Raw genomic sequence first — 19423 nt, 5'->3', positions numbered from 1 at the left:
TCTAAGCTAAGATTTTGGCCGGGGTAAGTTACAGAGACGGGGGTCAGGTCAGGATTGGATTGTTTTTAAAAAACAGAAATTTTAAATTCAGTGGACTGGAGGGCAGGAAGCCACTGGACTTTGACAAAGGCAGGGATTACGGATGAGTGCAGCCTGCTGCAGGACTGAATGAGGACAGTGAGATTTTGAAAAGTTGGCATTTGTGTTTTTAGAACTTGGGAGCTCCACAAGGAACACATCGGATAGGAATTGAGCTAACTCAAGCGTGGATAAGAGTTCGAGCAATGGTACGAGTGAGATAAGGCAGAAGCAGGCAATGTTATAGAGATGAAAGTAAGTGGCCTTGGTGATGGATAGGATCTACAGATTCGAGCTTGGTGTCAAAGACGACTCCAAAGCACTGCCTGGTTCTGCTTGGACAAGCAGTTGAAGAGAGCAATAATACGAGGCAAAACTATGATTTTTGGTGCCAGCAGAATAATGCGCACTCTGTTTTCCCAACACTCAGCTGGAGAAAGTTCTGACTCATCTACAGCTTGATATCAGATTCGTTTTCCCATATATTCATGGGCTGCGAGCCTCACAAGCAAGGTCAATATTTATTGGCCATCCCTAATAGACAGAAATACAGAGACAGTTGTGGAAGGAAGCGTGGTGATGGAAAGCTAAAACTTGATGTAGTCAACATATATATAAAAATTAACCCCATGCCCCCAGTTTTGGATGATGTCTCAGGGGAATCGAGTGTAAATAAGGGAGGAGAACAGAGTGTAACTTGGGATATTCCAGATGTCACTACTTGGATGAGAAGTCATTGCTAGAGATACATCGGGATAAATAAGAGTGAAATCAAGTGAAAGCAGTTAGTGGGTGTGGGTGAATGAAACAGCTGACTGTATCTAATATAGAGGGATAATGTATCACCTATACTATCACAAAGGGCATCCTTTATAACCGAGTAACACAGAATGGATTTAAAGAGGTGCTTCTGGGAGACGGAAGACCAGAGCACAAGGTACAATTTGTTCAAGTGTCTTAGATTGGAAAGTAGGGTTGGATGTCAGCCAAGGTTCAATTCCCTCCTTTCCAATTTTGTACAGGTCAACAACAATTATTTTATACATAATGAATTAGAAACTGACCATATTTCTCACCTTCTCTCCTTTCTTGTTTAATGATATTCTGGCATTCCCCATGAAGAAATTGCAGGTGGTCTGCTACCATTCGTTGCTGGCATTCATGAATCACTTTGGCATATGAGCTAGGATGTAAGTATTTCCGACATCGAACTTCTTCATCTTTTAACCTTGCTAAAACCTACAGCAACAGGAGTACACTGAACATTCTAATCTTTGAGTTGAAGATCCAAATGACCATCATTGAAAGCTGTTTAACTTCAGTACAACTTTACAACATACCTTTTCCATATACTGTGAGCAGTTTGACTCCTGAAGTAAATTTGAAGCTTCTTGCTTGTAATACTCTCCTGTTTCAGTTAGAAATGAACCTTCAAAGAGATCCTGATAAAACTGAAGTTGGAAGAACAATTACTAAGAAAGGAAGGATGGCTACAATACCTCAAAATAACAAGGGTTAAGCATTTAAAAGTATGAAGCTGAATGAAGCCATAAATCCTAACTTTAATTTTAAATTCGTTCTCATCCACCATTGATTTTGTTTTAACTTAGATATAGGTAACACTACTGAAGGAGAGAGAGGGGGGGGAGGAGAGAGAGAGGGGGGAGGAGAGAGAGAGGGGAGGAGAGAGAGAGAGAGAGAGAGGGGAGGAGAGAGAGAGAGAGAGAGAGAGAGAGAGAGGGGAGGAGAGAGAGAGAGAGAGAGGGGGGAGGAGAGAGAGAGAGAGAGGGGAGGGGAGGAGAGAGAGAGAGAGAGGGGAGGGGAGGAGAGAGAGAGAGAGGGGAGGGGAGAAGAGAGAGAGGGGAGGAGAGAGAGAGAGAGAGAGAGAGAGGGGAGGAGAGAGAGAGAGAGGGGAGGAGAGAGAGAGAGAGGGGAGGAGAGAGAGAGAGGGGAGGAGAGAGAGAGAGCGAGAGAGAGGGGAGGAGAGAGAGAGGACAGAGAGAGAGAGGGGAGGAGAGAGAGAGAGAGGAGAGAGACTAAAACATGCAAGTAATCATAAAGAGATCATGTTTAAACTCTTTCCAATTTCAGTGAATAACCAAGTACATTATACATTTCTATAAGTTAAATAGCTGAATATCTCTGAGTCATAGTGACTGATTCAAAAGAAGAGGAAAGCTGCTCATTATATAAGCACTGGAGAGCTGCCAATTAGATAATTCTTAAAGTGGTAGGAGATCTTGACATAATGTGATAAGAGCTGCAGCAAAAATTGGCCTGGTCGTACTAGATCATTCTTCAGAATTCCAGGACTCACTTGATCTACAAAAACGTTAGCCTTTAGATTTTTATTGGGTTTTCAGCAGGGAAACATGAACAGAAAGCTTGGAAAGGAATGCAATTCAAGTGTTTAAATTGTAATGTTATCATTGAACAAACTTTGAGAAAAAAAACCAGAAGTGAAGTTGAAATAAAACCAAGAGAATGTAGAAAAATAAGAGTATCCAGTTTGAGCAGTATGTTGCTTATTTTTAGATTGTATTTGTAAGTGTACATTTTAGCAACAGATGAATAATATTACATATAATAATTATTCCTGACATTCAAATAGCTTTGTGCATTTTACATAGATGAGGAAGAATGGAAGGATTCCTATCAGCATAGCCCTCTTTTTCCTTTCCCTTAAATGCATCTATACTATTTGCCTAATCATTCCCTTTGGTAGTGAGTTCCACATTCTAACTAATCTCAGGGTGAAGAAGTTTCTTCTCAATTTCCCCTTTGATTTCATTATTTTAATTCTTTCACAGGATGTGGGTGTCGCCGGCTAGGCCAGAGATTGCCCATGTGAAGGTGGCAAGTAACCTTCTTGAGCCGCTGCAGTCCATGTAGTGTAGGTACACCCATAGTGTAATAGTGTAATAGTGTTTTCTTGTTGAATATCTTAAAGGTAGGAGGGGCAAAGAGCAATATAAGGAAAACCACATCTCTCTTTAAGAATTTAGATAAACAGGAAAGATGATGCAATAAAAATGTAAATTAAATGTAAATACATGAACATATTTGTTTCAGATTCACGGTGCATGAACTGAAAGAGCTGGCTTGGAAATGTGACAGATATCAGGCTGTACCTAACATCCAAGCCAATGATTCTCACGCCAGTGTCTCAAAGTGCAGTGAACACCCTCACAAACTTTCAGTTTCATTAGCAACATAAAAATCACATGTACACTTTGAACAGACAGATGCTGTACGGCTTTGGTAATGTATGTTGAGTTGCCATCAAAAATCACTAACAGTTCCTTTTACTTTGCTTAAACTAAATGCACATTTCCAACACCCTTCATGAACACAAAAGATAAAAACGTATTCCTTGTTATCAACATATGATTCCAGAATTTTCTTACCTTAAGAGGGAACTTTTTTTTGTACTGTTCAACATGAACAAAGGAGTTGATAACCCCATGGATTACTTTTTGATTTGGGTTTTCTCCACAACGATCACTACATTGCAAAGGAATGAAAGAAACCTTGTTGAAAAATGTAACAAGTTGATTTTTAAATTCATTTAGTTTTAATTTACGTATTTCATTTTGAGAACCCGTTTGCTTAAGGCACAACTGTAGCTAACCTTCAAAGGTTAAAGCAACCTCAAATGTAAAATAATCATGAAGTAGTTAGCTGATATTAGCTTGGTATCACTCCTACTTCTTAAAAAAATTATTCATGGGCTTCGCTGGCTAGGCCAGCATTTGTTGTCCATCCCTAATTGCCCTTGAGAAGGTGGTGGTGAGCTGCCTTCTTGAACCACTGCAGTCCATGTGGTGTGGGTACACCGCAGTGCTGTAAGGGAGGGAGTTCCAGAATTTTGACCCAGTGACAGTGAAGGAACGGCGATATATTTCCAAGTCAGGATGGTGAGTGACTTGGAGGGGAACTTCCAGGTGGTGGCATTCCCACGTGTCTGCTGCCCTTGTCCTTCTAGGTGGTAGTGGTTGTGGGTTTGGAAGATGCTGTCTAAGGAACCTTGGTGAGCTCCTGCCGTGCATCTTGTTGATGGTGCACACTGCTGCCACTGTGTATTGGTGATGGAGGGAGTGAATGTTTGTGGGTGTGGTGTCAATCAAGTGGTCTGCTTTGTCCAGAATGGTGTCAAGTTTCTTGAGTATTTTGCAGCTGCACCCATCCAGGCAAGTATTCCATCACACTCCTGACTTGTGCCTTGTAGGTGGTGAACAGCCTTTGGGGAAATCAGGAGGTGAGTTACTTGCCGCAGGATTCCTAGCCTCTGACCTGCTCTTGTAGCCACAGTATTTATCTGGCTGAAGCAGTTCAGTTTCTGGTCACTGGTAACCCTCAGGATGTTGATGCTGGGGCATTTAGTGATGGTGATGCCACTGAATGTCAAGGAGCTATGGTTAGATTCTCTCTTGTTGGAGATAGTCATTGCCTGGCACTTGTGTGGCATGAATGTTACTTGCTACTTGGTCAGCTGAAGCCTGGATATTGTCCAGGTCTTGCTGCTTTTGGATATGGACTGCTTCAGTATCTGAGGAGTCATGAATGTTGCTGAACATTGTACAATGAACATCCCCACTTCTAACCTTATGATAGACGAACAGTCATTGATGAAGCAGCTGAAGAAAGTTGGGCCTAGGACACTACCCTGAGGAACTCCTGCAGTGATGTCCTGGAACTGGGGCAACAACAACCATCTTCCTTTGTGCTAGGTATGATTCCAACCAGTGGTGAGTTCTCCCCAGACAATTCCCATTCACTCTAGTTTTGGGATGGCTCCTTGATGCCACACACACAGCAAATGCTGCCTTGATATCAAGGGCAGTCACTCTCTCTTCATCTTTGGAGTTCAGCCTTTTTGCATTGTATGGGAAGTTCTTCAGGATGTTTCAAAATGACATGGTAGAAATATTTACATAGCATCTAATTTATTTTTGCTAAGTTACCTCAAGAAATATTTTCTCAAATATTTCCACTTGCAGAATTTCAGTTTCGATGTGAATCACAGGTTGCCTTTTCCCAGTCTCCAGCTCATATTGGTTTCATTTTAGGTCATTCTGATTCACTAAACTGCACTACTCAAGTTGTTAATGGAGTTTAGATATCTACTTAGAATTAACCCTAGGCATGAATGATGAAAGAATAGTGCTCTTCCTCCACTTTGGCCAAATCATTTTTTCTTCCTGGAGAAGAATAATCCAGATTCCACTCCTGAATGATGAGTATCCACTTTCAACTGTATACACTATGTGTGGGCAAGTAATGGCTTTCTTTTTCATCTCTGCAAGGTCAAGACTACTTAGCTTCAACATGGCATCCAAGACCTCCTTTGCACCAGTCATGGCCCAGATCACTCTCATCTTTTCTGTTCAGCCGAATCTCCTGTCTGAAACCCACCCTTATGCTCGCAACCCTCATCTACAAAACTATCTTTCCTTCAAAATAATCACTGACATCACAAATGCTTTGGTTCACTAATGCTTCTTCCTTCACTGCTTCTTCATGACTAGCCTTCATCACTAGTTGCCCTAACACAGACAGTACATCTCCTGTATTGGCTGCTCCTCTTGGCTCAGCGCAGTAGCAACAAGGATATGCTGAAGTCCCATCCCCCTTGCCTTTGCAGCATTGCATATACACATAGGGGTCAACTTACACATATATACAACAAAACGTTCCATCCCTCTGGCACTACCTTTGACTCCATGACTAACATTGTGCTGTCGGACTGCATGTCAAGGTTCAGATCAGGCATCATTTTCTTCAACTTAACACTGACAAGCTCCATACAGTTGCTCCAAACTCCACCTCCCTTTCAGCTGCTCACTTAGGCTATCCAGTTACAGACCTGAAATATTAAATCTGTTTGCTTCTCCACAAATGTTGCCAGACCTGCTGATTATTTCCAGCGTTGTGTGTTTTTATTTCTGACGGTGCACAATCCTTGCGTCCTGAATTTTGAACACAATGTTTAAGACATCAACAAGATCAATTATTTCCTGAAGTCCTCATTCACACCTTTGCTACCTTCAAACTTGACATGTCCTGCACTCTTCTTGCCAGCATAAAGTCGAAGGTATTCAAAACTCCACTACCCACATCTTATGCTGCATCGCCACCTGCATTTACAGAGCTTCAATGGTTCCCGAACCTTGAAAAGAACTAAAAATGATCAACATTCTCTGCATATTCCTCCCGCAACAATGTCCCACTCTATTTCTGCAACCTCCTGTAGCTCTACTTCCTAACCTACTAGCAATGGCCTCAAGAGCAAATTATTGTGGATGCTGGTAATTTGAAATAAAGGCAGAAAAATTCTAAAATCCTCAAAGTACTCAGCAGGTCTGGTGCATTGGTAGACAGAAAAACAGACTTAACGTTTCAGATTGGTGACCCTTCATCAGATGTGAGAGTAGTGCTGTAACAGTTCAGATCATAACCTCTTTATTTTGGATGCCAGCTGATGGTGGTGATTCTGCTTTCCCATTTACTTCACCTCTAGACACATCTTTTGTTCCTCTACTTGTTCCATTGCCACTTATGTTTGCTTTCACCATCATCCCATTTGTCATTTAAGTCCTCATGCCTTCTATCCTATCACAGAATTTCTCGTTTGTTCTTCCCTCCCCTCCCCCCTTGCCCTGCCTGGCTTAAAAACTTTTGCATCTCCAAATACTCTTGGTTCTGGCCAAAGATCACAAACGGAAATGTGTGCAAACTGGCTGAAACATTTCCCTACATTACAACAGTGGCTGATTTTTTTTATTATAAATGTACTTCATTGGCTACAAAATGTATTGGGACATCCTGAGGTTGTGAAAGGTGTTACACTAAGTGCAAATAAGTTGACTTGTCTTGGTTCAAATCTTCAGAGCACTTCCTACTATGTCAGTGTGAAATATTATACTATCCATACCAAATTTCCAGATTTTGTACTAACTAGGTCAGATTACAGGCAATTTCATCTCTGAGCACACAGCAGTAGAACTGAGACTGACTCTGTTCCAACTATTATTCCCTGTAATATCCATATAGCCAATAGAAAGAGGCAATAGTTGTCCCACTAGTCTGGCTGCATTCTAGTTTTATGACTTAAGCATCCTCCATTTTTCTACTTTCACTTGAAGCTGTCAAATCCATTCATTGCAGAATAGATTTTTAAAGAGTCATGGGACCAAAGCTACTGTCTTGTCACCATGCTAGAAAGGTCTTAAATAGAATTTGAACTTGAAAATAAAAAGATTGAATTGGAACTTATGTTTCAGAAGAACCATTCAGGTTAATAGGTGATTAGCATTTCTGAGCAAGAGAAAACGTTTACTTTAAGTAGAAACCCACTCACTTTTTTATTTCACGGAGAAGCATTCGGATAAGGATGGTCTGTAATGGTTCAATCATCAGTTTTTTCCACATGTCAAGAGCTAGCTAGAAATATATAATTATTGATTGACAAAGCTGAAATACAGCAAATTTCCAAATATAAAGCCAAGCAAAAAGAGAGAGAGAGAGAGAGAGAGAGAGAGAGAGAGAGAGAGAGAGAGAGGGAGGGGAGGAGGGGGAGGAGAGAGAGAGAGAGAGAGAGAGAGACAGAGAGAGAGGAACTACAATATTTAATGATGGAAAACCAATATGTTCAAGCACTCAAACTAATCATTAATATACAGTACAATCTAATTTCATTTGTATTGTTCCAGCATCTCTTCAACTTGCTTCTGAAAATGCAGCTCCCTTTTGCATAGAAATTCTAATAGTTTTTGCCTGGAAGTCATGGAAGTGACTAACATAAAAAGATTCCACACAGAGAAAAGAAACATTCAGATGGAATAACTGTCAAAGGACACAACTTTCTCTTGCCTGAAAACTGCAAGGCACTGATGACAGAAGAATGTCAAGGCTGCGGCCAGAAAGCAGTTATTTATAGAGTGTACAATGTGCAAGGGAGAGAAAGAGAGAAATCAAAACAATGACCATTTCATTTTTTAAGGACCAAGTGGGTAAAACATTTCAAGTAGAGGAACATACGGGACTATAGGTTTCGTTCTGAATTGCTTGAAAAAGAAACAAACCAACGATGGCACAATGGGTTAGAGAACTTCTTTCTACCACAAATTTACTGGCTCTAAGGAGACTCACATGCATTCCTTCAAGTCTGAGAATCTGAAATTGTAAGAGGCATTGCCCTGTGACTTACACGTTGAATAATACCCTATTAACCACCCAATATATCTGGATGAATGTTCTTGTAGCTTGAAACTGCAAAGAAATTATGTAATCAGGAGTTAAAAACGTAGTTTTACACGGAAGAGAATACCCATTGGCCTGTCAACTGCATAATTTCAGTTAATGTTCCAGCACAGGTTTCAAACAAGCTTACTGATCATGCTAATGCCATGATTCAAAATATTTTCAAGGATTTTTTTCTGGCAGAGCTTACCTCTCCTATCTCCATCAGTGGTTCAATAACATCCACTCCACCATACCCATACTGAAGGTCAGCTTCTGTCAATTTGTTCTTCTTGATGAACTGTGTGTTGAGATATCTGGGAGAACAGCAGATTTTAAAAATGTCAAGCGCTTCTATGGTTATTCATACGCATATTTATGTAAAAAGTACAAGATGACAAATGTACATTTGTTCATGACATTATCAGCTGGGTTAAATCTTGTACATTTACAGTTCTAAGTCTGTAACCAACTATTCAGTGATCCCTAAAATGCAAACCAAGGAACTTTAACTTTATTCTGGTGAACATGCTGATAAGAAAGATTAAGAAATATTGATGCTTACAATGCTACTGTGCTCTGTGCTGAAGCACCAATATGCAGTACCACAAAGTAAGTGGTTCTATCAATTATTTGGTTCAGTTCCTGATCAGGGTACAAATACACAGGGAAACAGTTAGCCAAAGGAGTAGGAGCAGTTTTAAATTGGGCGACGATGATGTTAACTCGAGACAAAATTTGTTGCCCATGCAAAATCTCTGCTACCCTCAGCTTCCACGGCTATGCAACTATATATGGCATATGAATTTCAGTAACAAGTGTGATGCCAGGTATATTGGCTGTTTGTCCCAATAACTGGTGGATTGTATCAAACAGCATGTCCCTTTAGCTGCTCGCAACAGGCAAAGTATTGGCTGTAACCAACCAGCCCGTACTTGCAAAACTCAAAACATAGTGTCCAACATTAGAAGTGAATTCATGATTGGACAACACTTGCTTAACGATCCTGATTGTGCTAAGAATTATACTGAAAACCAATTGAAGATTGTCAGGCTTGTCGTGTGGCTCGCTTAGGCATGCTAGAAGCCACATAAATTCAAACACATGGCCCTGTCCTTTGCAGACGGAAGGAACATGACCACACATTGTGACTTTTTCAACTAAACGAAAGCTTGGGGAACAGTCATTCCCTGATTCATTCCCCAGGGATCAGAGTCCACCTGCCTGGTTTGAATTTGAACAAAGCTGGGCGGTTAACTGTTCCATGCTACATTCTCCATGGCAACGCCTCCACCAGAGTCCACTTGCCAACCAATCAGCACTTTCTTCTCATGCAGTATAAATTGTTGTTCCCCTTTACTCTTGATAATTTCTTGCGGGCCATCCTGATGAGTGCAAGACGGAAAGCTTTGATAGCATGCTGTTTTTTTCAGTTTCCCAAGTTCTGTACCACCAAACGACTTTAAAAAGAAATTTATTCTTTCACAAGATGTGACCTTCACCTAGGCCAGCATTTATTGCCCATCCCTAAATGACCTTGAGAAGGTGGCAGTGAGCTGCCTTCTTGAACTGCTGCAATCCCTGCAGTGTAGGTACACCAAAAGTGCTGTTGGGGTGGGGGTGGGTTCCAGGACTTCGACCCAGCAACATTGAAGGAACAGCAATAGAGTTCCAAATCAGGATGGTACGTGGCTTGGAGGGGATCTTGCAGGTGGTGGTGTACCCATGCATCTGCTGCCCTTGTCTTTCTAGGTGGTAGAGGTCACGGGTTGAAGGATGTGATAACTGGGCACTTAAAAAGGATCTGATTGGGAAGAGTCAACATGGATTTATGAAAAGGGTATCATGTTTGACAAACCTGTTGGAGTTTTTTGAGAATGGTATTAGCAGAATAGATAAGGGGGAACCAGTGGATGTGGTGTATTTGGATTTTCAGAAGGCTTTCGCCAAGGTCCCACACAAGAGGTTAGCAAAGCAGGTAACATATTGGCATGGAATTAAGGATTGATTAAATGGCAGAAAACAGAAAGTAGGAATAAACAGTTCATTCTCATGTTGGCAGGCTCTGACTAGTGGGGTACCACAAGGATCAGATTTTGGGCCCCTGCCATTCACAATCAATATCAATGATTTGGATGTAGGGACCAAATGAAATATTTCCAAATGTGTAGAATACAGGTGGGAATGTGTGTTGTGAGGACAATGCAAAGAAACTTCAAGGGGATTTGGACAGGTTTAGTGATCGGGCAAGAAAATGGCACATGGAATATAATGTGGATAAGTGTGAGGTTATCCATTTAGTATGAGGAACAGAGATGCAGAGTATTTCTAAATAGTGAGATATTGTGAAGTGACGATGTTCCAAAGGGACCTGGTGTATGTGTTCAAATGTCACTGAAAACTAACATGCAAGTGCAGCAAGCAATTAGGAAGGCAAATGCTATGTTGGCCTTCTCAAGAGGACTTGAGTACAGGAGTGATATCTTGCTTCACTTGTATAGAATCTTGGTTAGACCACACCAGGAGGATTGTGTACAGTTTTGGTCCCTTTACCTAAGGAATTATATACTTGCCATAGAGGGAATGCAGCAGAGGTTCACCAGACTAATTCCAGGGATGGCAGGACTGTCCTACGAGGAGAGATTGAGGAGATTGGGCCCATCTTCTCGACTTAGAAGAATGAGAGGTGGTCTCTTGAAGCATACAAAACTCTTGCAGGGCTCGACAGGGTACATGCAGGATGTTTCCCCTGGCTGGGAGGTCTAGAACCAGGGGACACAGTGAGGTTACATTTGCTACCTTCCAGTCTGCAGGAACTGTTCCAGAATCTATAGAATTGTGGAAGATAATCACCAATGCAGCCACTATCTCTATAGCCACCTACTTCAAAACTCTGGGATGTAGATCATCAGGTCCAGGGAGTTTTATCAACTTTCAGTCCCATTAATTTCTCCCGTACTACTTCTTTACTAATACTAATTTCTTTCAGGTCCTCAATCTTGCTAGTCCCTTGGTTCTCTACTATTTCATGGAGGTTTTTTATATCTTCCTCTGTGAAGACAGACACAAGGTATTTGTTTAGTTTCTCTGCCATTGCCTTATGTCCCATTATAAATTCTCCTGTCTCTGACTGTAACGGGTGCATATTTGTCTTTGCTAATATTTTCCTTTATACATACCTATAGAAGCTTTTACAGTCCATTTTTTATTTGAGAGTTTAATTTCATATTCTGTTTTCTCTTTATTTCTTGGTCCTCCTTTACTAAATTCTAAAATGCTTCCAATCCTTAGTCTTACTACATTTTTTGGGCAGCTTTTTAAGTCCCTTTCTTTGATCTCATACAATCCTTAACTTCTCTTGTTGGCCATGGTTGGATCACTTTTTGAGCTGGGGTTTTGTGCCTTAAAGGAATGTAAATTTGCTGAAAACCATGTATTAACTCTTTAAATGCTAGCCATTGCCTGTCATACCTTTTAATAAGGGACACAGTCTCAGAATAAGGGGCAGGCCATTTAGGATTGAGATGAGGAGGAATTTTTTCACTCAAAGGGTAGTGAATCTTTGTAACTCTTTACCCCAGAGGGCTGTGGAAGACAATCATTGAGTACGTTCAAAACAGAGATCATTAGATTTCTAGATACAAATGAGATCAAGGGATATGTGGATAGCATAGGAAAATGGCATTGAGGCAGACGACCAACCATGATCTAGTTGAATGGCGAAGCAGGCTCGAGGTGCAGAACGGCCTTTTCCGGCTCCTAAGGTTTGGAAGGTGCTGTCAAAGGAGCTTTTGATAGTGCTGCAGTGCATGTTGTAGATGGTACTCACTGCTGTCACTGTGCATCAGTGGGGAGGATGTGATTGTTTAAGGTGGTGGATGGGGTGTCAATCAAGCAGGCTGCTTTGTCCTGGATGGTGTCCAGTTTCTTGAGTGTTGTTGGAGCTGCACCCATCCAGGCAAGTGGAGAATATTCCATCACACTCCTGACTTGTGCCTTGTAGACTGTGGACAGGCTTTGGGGAGTCAGGACGTGAGTCACCACAGAATCCTCAGCCTCTGGCTTCTCTTGAAGCCACAGTATTTATTTGGCTGAAGCAGTTCAGTTTCTGGTCAATGGTTACCCAGAGGATGTTGATAGTAGGGGAATGAGCAATGGTAATACCACTGAATGTCAAGGACAGATGGTTATAATTTCTCTTGTTGGAGATGGTCATTACCTGGCAGTTGTGTGATACGAATGTTATTTGCCACTTATCAGTAACATTCGTGTCACACATGTATGCCACAGAAGGTCACCTTAATTCCCCAATTGTCAAGCTTGTCATCTTAAATCAAATTCTTGAGTTAGATAACTGAAAGGAATGTTTTGAGCCCTTATAAATATCCCTATCTGTGTTATCCTCTCTAGTCTGACAACCCTCTGAGATCTCTACCTCCTCCAATTCTGGCCCAATCCAATTGGCACATCCCCAATTTTTATAATAGAAACTTACTGAACAATAGGAGGTCATTCAGCCCAATATGCCCGTGCTGGCTCATTGAAAGGGTGCTTGTGTCTAGTCCCATATGCTCACTTTTTGTCCATAACTCTGAAAATTCATTATCCTCAAGTTCAATCCTCACTTGTCCCATTCCCATTTAAAATTACTTATGGAGTCAGTTTCCACCGCCTTTTTAGGTAGACCGTTCCAGATCCCTCCAAGTCGCTTACCGTCCCAACTTTGAAATATATCACCATCCCGACTTGGGAATATATTACCATTCCTCCATTGTTGCTGGGTCAAAATCCAGACATTCCCTACATAACAAACCTAGTACCTTCACCACGTGGCTTGCAGCAATCCAAAACAGCTCGCTACCATCTCTCAAGGTCAATTATGGATGGGCAAATAAACACTGGCTTGTCAGTGATGCCAACATCCTGTAAATGATTAAAAAGTGAAAAAAGATTTCTGCTTATCTCCCCTCTAGATCTATTGGTAATGATTTTAAATCTACGATCACTGACTCACCAGAATAGATTTTCTCCTTCTACTGTATCAAAACCTCGCAGCTTGAAAACCTCTACTGGATCACCTCTCAACCCTCTCTGTTCCAAATATAAGAGTGTTAACTTTTCCTACTTCTTACAAACAAAGTCCCTCACTCCTGCTAACATTCTGGTAAATGTCCTCTGTAACCTTTCTTAGGGATTTACGTATTTCCTGAAGTGTTTGTACCCAGAATTGTGCACAATCTCTAGTTTCATTCCCAGATCTTCCCTCCTGCATCCCGCCAAAGCTCATCTCGCCCATGAGAACCACTGCCATCTCCCTTAATTCCATTTCCACTAAATTGCTGATCACATTGCTTAGTTCCGTTCCACTCTTATCCACCCAATTGTAGTCAGATCATCATCTTTCCACCTGTGTATCGTTACCTTGGGAGTCCCACAAAGGGTCTGTTCTAGTCCCTTCCTCTTTCTCATCAAATATGCTGTCTCTGTGCAACATGATCGACAGACACGGGTCAATTTCTAAATGCATGCAGATCACACCCAGCGCTCACTGTCATGAGCCATCCGCTGTCTGTGTTACTAGACTACTTACTCAACATCCAATCCTGGTTGAGCCACAATTTCCTCCAGCTAAGGATCAGGAAGACCAAAGCCATCGTCTTTAGTCCCCATCATAAATTCTGTATCTTTTCAACTGTTACTCATGCTAAATCACACCGTTCCCAGCCTTGGCATCTAATTGGATTCTGAGTCGTGTTTTGAGTCAATTTCCTCTCCATCACAAAGACCACTTACTTCCACCTCTGTAACACTGCTGCCTCCATCAGTCTGCTGCTGAAACTCTCATCCTTGTCATAGTTATCTGCAGTCTATCTTATATCCTTTCCTGCACCAAGACCCACACATACCTCACCTCCTTGCTTGCCTGCACTGGTGCTCAATCCCACAACATCTTCAAGGTTAAAATGTTCATTCTTAAGTTTAAAATTCAGAAAAAGCTAAAGCCCAGAACTCTCCGTTCCTTGAGTCTAGCCTCTAGTACATCCCCTACTCGGATGTCCCTGTCCGTCATTGACAGCTGTATCTTCAATTGTCGAAGAATACTGTTCTAGGATTTTCTCCCCAAAACCCTGCTCTCTCCACCCTCTCCTTTGAGCCCCTCCTTAAAACCCACCTCTGACTAAGCTTTTCATCCTTCCTAGTATCTTACTTAGCTTGGCATCCAATTTCTTTATGAAACCTCTTCGGATCCATTTTGTGATTTTTATTTCTACGTTAGAAGTGCAACATAAATAAAAGTTGTTATGGGTACCAATGACGATCCAGGAGTAGTCCATGCCCCTGTGTTTTAGATTGCAGGCAACAGGTCAGGTAGATGAAGAAAAGATATAAAAGGAAAACATATCAAAAAACTCCTTAAAAATGAAGAACAACTTTATAGGAATGTTCTTCATCCTATATATCAGGCTGTAGTATTTTAGATTTCCAGGACCTATAAGGTTTGCATTTAATCTGTTTTAACATACAAGCATAAGGTCAGTTAGATAAAAGCAAAATACTGCAGATGCTGAAAATATGAAATAAAAACAGAAAATACTGGAAAAACTCAGCAGGTCTGACAGCATCTACATAGAGAGAAACAGAGTTGACATTTCAAGTCCATCTGACTCTTCTTCAGAGCTCTGACACGATGGCAAGTAATCAATTTAGCACCAAAGATCATAAGGAATAGGAGCTTGAGTAGGCCATTCGACCCCTCGAGCCTGCATCTGCCATTCAATAAGACTGCTGCTGATCTGGCTGTGGCCTTAACTCCAAATGCCTGCCTGCCCTCCATAACCCTTGACTCCCTTGTTGATCAAAATATGTGTAACTCAGCCTTGATTTTATTCAATGACCCAACATTCACTGCTCTCTAGGGAAGAGAATTCCAAACTCTAATGACCCTCAGAAAGAATTTCTCCTCACCTTCATATTAAGTGGGAGACTCTTTATTTTTTTTTAAAACTGTGTCCCCTAGTTCGAGACTTCTTACAAAGGGAAACATCCTCCCTGCATCCACCATGCCAAGTCCCCTCAGGATCTTTTATGTGTCCCCTCAGGATCTTTTATGTTGCAATCAGGTCACCTCTCATCTTTCTGAACTCAAATGAGTATTGGCTTAACCTGTTCAACCTTTCCTCATAAGACAACCCTTTCATTCTAGGAATCAGCTGAATGAGCCTTCCCTGAACTGCTTTCAATGCAATTATATCCTTCCTTAATTAAGGAGACCAAAACTGTACACAGTACTGCAGTCTCACTAAGGCCTTGTACAACTGTAGTTACACTTAGATAAAAGCAAAAAACTGTGGATGCTGGAAATCCAAAACAAAAACAAAAATACCTGGAAAAACTCAGGTCTGGCAGCATCTGCGGAGAGGAGCACAGTTAACGTTTCGAGTCCGTATGACTCTTCAACAGAACTGAGTAAAAATAGAAGAGAGGTGAGATATAAGCTGGTTTAAGGGAGTGGGGGAGACAAGCAGAGCTGGGTAGAGGGCCAGTGATAGGTGGACGTAACCAAAAGACGTCATAGACAAAAGGACAAAGAGGTGTTGAAGGTGGTGATATTATCTAAGGAATGTGCTAATTAAGGGTAGATAGCAGGACAAGCAAGGTGCAGATAGCCCTAGTGGGGGTGGGGTGGGGGGGAAGGAATCAAAACAGGCTAAAAGGTAGAGATAAAACAATGGATGGAAATATATTTAAAAATAATGGAAGTAGGTGGGAAAAGAAGAATCTATAAAAATTATTGGGAAAAAAAGGGGGGAAATCGGAAAGGGGGTGGGGTTGGAGGAAAGAGTTCATGATCTAAAATTGTTCTGATGATGCCACTTTCAAAAACAGTTCCTCTGACATATCCTCCTTCTTCCTTAACCAAGGTTTTCCACCCACGGTGGTTGACAGGGCCCTCAACCGTGTCCGGCCCATCTCCCGCGCATCCGCCCTCACACCTTCTTCTCCCTCCCAGAAACATGATAGGGTCCCCCTTGTCCTCACTTATCACCCCACCAGCCTCCGCATTCAAAGGATCATCCTCCGCCATTTCCGCCAACTCCAGCATGATGCCACCACCAAACACATCTTCCCTTCACCCCCCCTGGCAGCATTCCGCAGGGATCGTTCCCTCCGGGACACATTCCCATGCAACCGCAAAAGGTGCAACACCTGCCCCTTTACTTCCCCTCTCCTCACCGTCCAAGGGCCCAAACACTCCTTTCAAGTGAAGCAGCATTTCACTTGCACTTCCCTCAATTTAGTCTACTGCATTCGTTGCTCCCAATGTGGTTTCCTCTACATTGGAGACACCAAACGCAGACTGGGTGACCACTTTGCAGAACACCTTCGGTCTGTCCGCAGGCATTACCCAGACCTCCCTGTCGCTTGCCATTTCAACATTCCACCCTGCTCTCATGCCCACATGTCCATCCTTGGCCTGCTGCATTGTTCCAGTGAAGCTCAACGCAAACTGGAGGAACAGCATCTCATCTTCCGACTAGGCACTTTACAGCCTTCCGGACTGAATATTGAGTTCAACAATTTTAGATCATGAACTCTCTCCTCCATCCCCACCCCCTTTCCGATTCCCCTCCCTCTTTTTTCCAATAATTTATATAGATTTTTCTTTTCCCACCTACTTCCGTTATTTTTAAATGTATTCCATCCATTGTTTTATCTCTACCTTTAAGCCTGTTTTGATTCCTTCACCCCACCCCACCCCCACTAGGGCTATCTGTACCTTGCCTGTCCTGCTTTCTACTCTTAATTAGCACATTCCTTAGATAATATCACCACCTTCAACACCTCTTTGTCCTTTTGTCTATGACATCTTTTGGTTATCTCCACCTATCACTGGCCCTCTACCCAGCTCTACTTGTCTCCCCCCACCCCCCTTAAACCAGCTTATATTTCACCTCTCTTCTATTTTTACTTAGTTCTGTTGAAGAGACTCACGGACTCGAAACGTTAACTGTGCTCCTCTCCGCAGATGCTGCCAGACCTGCTGAGCTTTTCCAGGTATTTTTGTTTTTGTTTTGTAGTTACACTTCCCTGCTTTTACACTCCATTCCCCTTGCAATGAAGGCCAACATTACATTTGCCATCCCAATCCTGCTGTATTGTCTGAATTAGCTACTGCAAAGTATGCTATAGCACAAGCTGACTTTCTCCGTTACCTCCACTTTGTGAACCCCTACGATAATCTGTTAATCGCTTCCAAAGTGTTCTGAATCACAACTGCAGCATTATTCACCAACCTGTCCTTATCTTTCATACTAGTAAAAAGCTAACAGGTTACATGCAAAACCAAAAGGCTGGGAGAGAAAAAAAAACGTCATGTTGTGAATATGGATTTTTAAAAAAATATTTTGAGAATATACTGATATTCTGCAAAGAAGGATGTGTGTGTGTGTCCATGATCAATTAAACTGGGGGCGGGGGAGGGTTCATAGAGACAGCTTGTCTATGGGAACTGAGAGATGAAAGGTAAAGGTGCTGGATGCATGAATTTGTAATGAGAAGCTCTGGTGAAGTAGATTTACAAGTAAATAGGTTGGATTTTAAAATTCGCATTAGGTGATAGATAGGGACTTAACTTTTCAGCTGTTATATTTCAAGGGGAGTTTAAAAGTGACAAGGGACTTTTACAACTTGCAAAGGTTTCATAAGTAAACAAGGGAAGGTTGTTCAATTTTATTTGACCCAAAAGTAGATACAATAGGAAAGCATGAAAGATTTTTATATTTTGGACAAGTTGAGTTCAAAGAGGTGTTTGAGAACAATGGAATCCAAGATGAAAGGAAGGGAAGGGTGTTTAGTTGAGTTGTGGTAGCTGTATGGGGAGATATCCTGAGACCAGCTCTGTGCTGAGGAAAAGTGTGAAACTTAAAAAGCTATCCAATGGGGCCAGAAAAGTGTTTGTCTCAGAAAGCAGGCTGTTTTCTGCACTTTCTTAAATTACCACAGCAAAGTTGTGAGGCATACCTTCACTAAAGTGACAGCAGTTATTGCCTTGGGTAATATTACTGGGTTTTTATGGTTAAAAATCTATAAGGGAACTGTTGCCAAGTAGTTTACTTGTGTGTTCTTGCCAAGTGGGTTTTTTGAGGAGATGTTTTGTAAAACCTTTAACTGTGTAACTTTAATCTTGTGTGCTTTAGTTTTTTTTTTCCTTCTTGTTAATAAATCTTTTAATTTTAAAATCTTAAAAGTGTTGTTGGGATTCTATGCTGCTGGGATCAGTAGTTCTTTCCCTCATTTTCAAAATAAGAGGAGAAAAGGTTCTGATCAGTAAGACAAATTTCCCTCGAGGATTTGGCTTGCTCAGCAAATAACAACGTTGTTACGACCACAGCCGATAAGAAATCAAAAGAACAGCGACGGTATGGCTATAAACCTGGCTAAGAGACAGAAAGCAGAGGAGTAGTTTTGAAGTATCCAATGGTGTTCCACAAGGGGTGGGTATGAGGGCCATTGCTCTTTGATATATATTAGTGACCTGGATCTGGTTATACAGGGCACAATTTCAAAGTTTGCGAATGACATGAATTTCAAATGCAGGAGGAAAGCAACAGACTTCAGGTAGTCATGGACAGCCTCGTGAAAAGAGCAGACACATGACAAATTAAATTTAATGCAGAAAATTGTGAAATGGTGCATTTTGGAAAGAAGAATAAGGAGAAGCGGTATAAATGGCATAATTTTTAAGGAAGGGAGGGACAGGATCAGAGACCGGGGTATATGCGCTCAAATCTTTGAAGGTATCAGGGCAAGATGAGAAGGCTCTTAATAAAGCATATGGGATAATCAGCCTTAGAAATAGAGACAGAATACAAAAGCAAAGTTATGCTAAAACTTTATAAAATATTGGTTGGGCCTCAGCTATACTCTACGCTAAACGAATAGAGTATAAAAATAGGGAAGTGTTGTTGCAACTGTACAAGGCATTGGTGAGACTTCACCTGGAGTACTGTGGTCCCTTTACTTGAGGAAGGACGTAGTTGCATTGGAGGCAGTTCAGAGGAGGTTCACTAAATTGATTCCAGAGATGCGGGGCTTGTCTTAT

General features: G+C 41.6%; 1 protein-coding gene across 7 annotated transcripts in view; it reads right to left on the bottom strand.

Annotated features, from left to right (window-relative positions):
* The window catches only part of cul2 (cullin 2), a 74765-nt gene that overhangs the window by 40567 nt on the left and 14775 nt on the right, over nt 1–19423 (bottom strand). For 4 of the 7 annotated variants that reach the window (XM_078537588.1, XM_078537598.1, XM_078537602.1 and 1 more), the window contains exons 5-9: nt 8531–8636; nt 7439–7521; nt 3486–3582; nt 1419–1529; nt 1155–1317 (exon numbers count right to left, since the gene is read on the bottom strand). In XM_078537588.1, the coding sequence (XP_078393714.1) occupies nt 1155–1317; nt 1419–1529; nt 3486–3582; nt 7439–7521; nt 8531–8636 (560 nt within the window). Of the gene's footprint in view, nt 1–1142; nt 1318–1418; nt 1530–3485; nt 3583–7438; nt 7522–8530; nt 8637–19423 lie in introns of all 7 variants that reach the window. The other 3 variants (XM_078537582.1, XM_078537575.1, XM_078537611.1) reach the window with 1 other exon arrangement.

This window comes from Cetorhinus maximus, chromosome 3 (genome assembly GCF_964194155.1).
Source record: "Cetorhinus maximus chromosome 3, sCetMax3.hap1.1, whole genome shotgun sequence".
NCBI lineage: Eukaryota > Metazoa > Chordata > Chondrichthyes > Lamniformes > Cetorhinidae > Cetorhinus > Cetorhinus maximus.
Note: the sequence above shows the minus strand (reverse complement) of the source record. Positions and strands in the feature narration are given on the sequence as shown.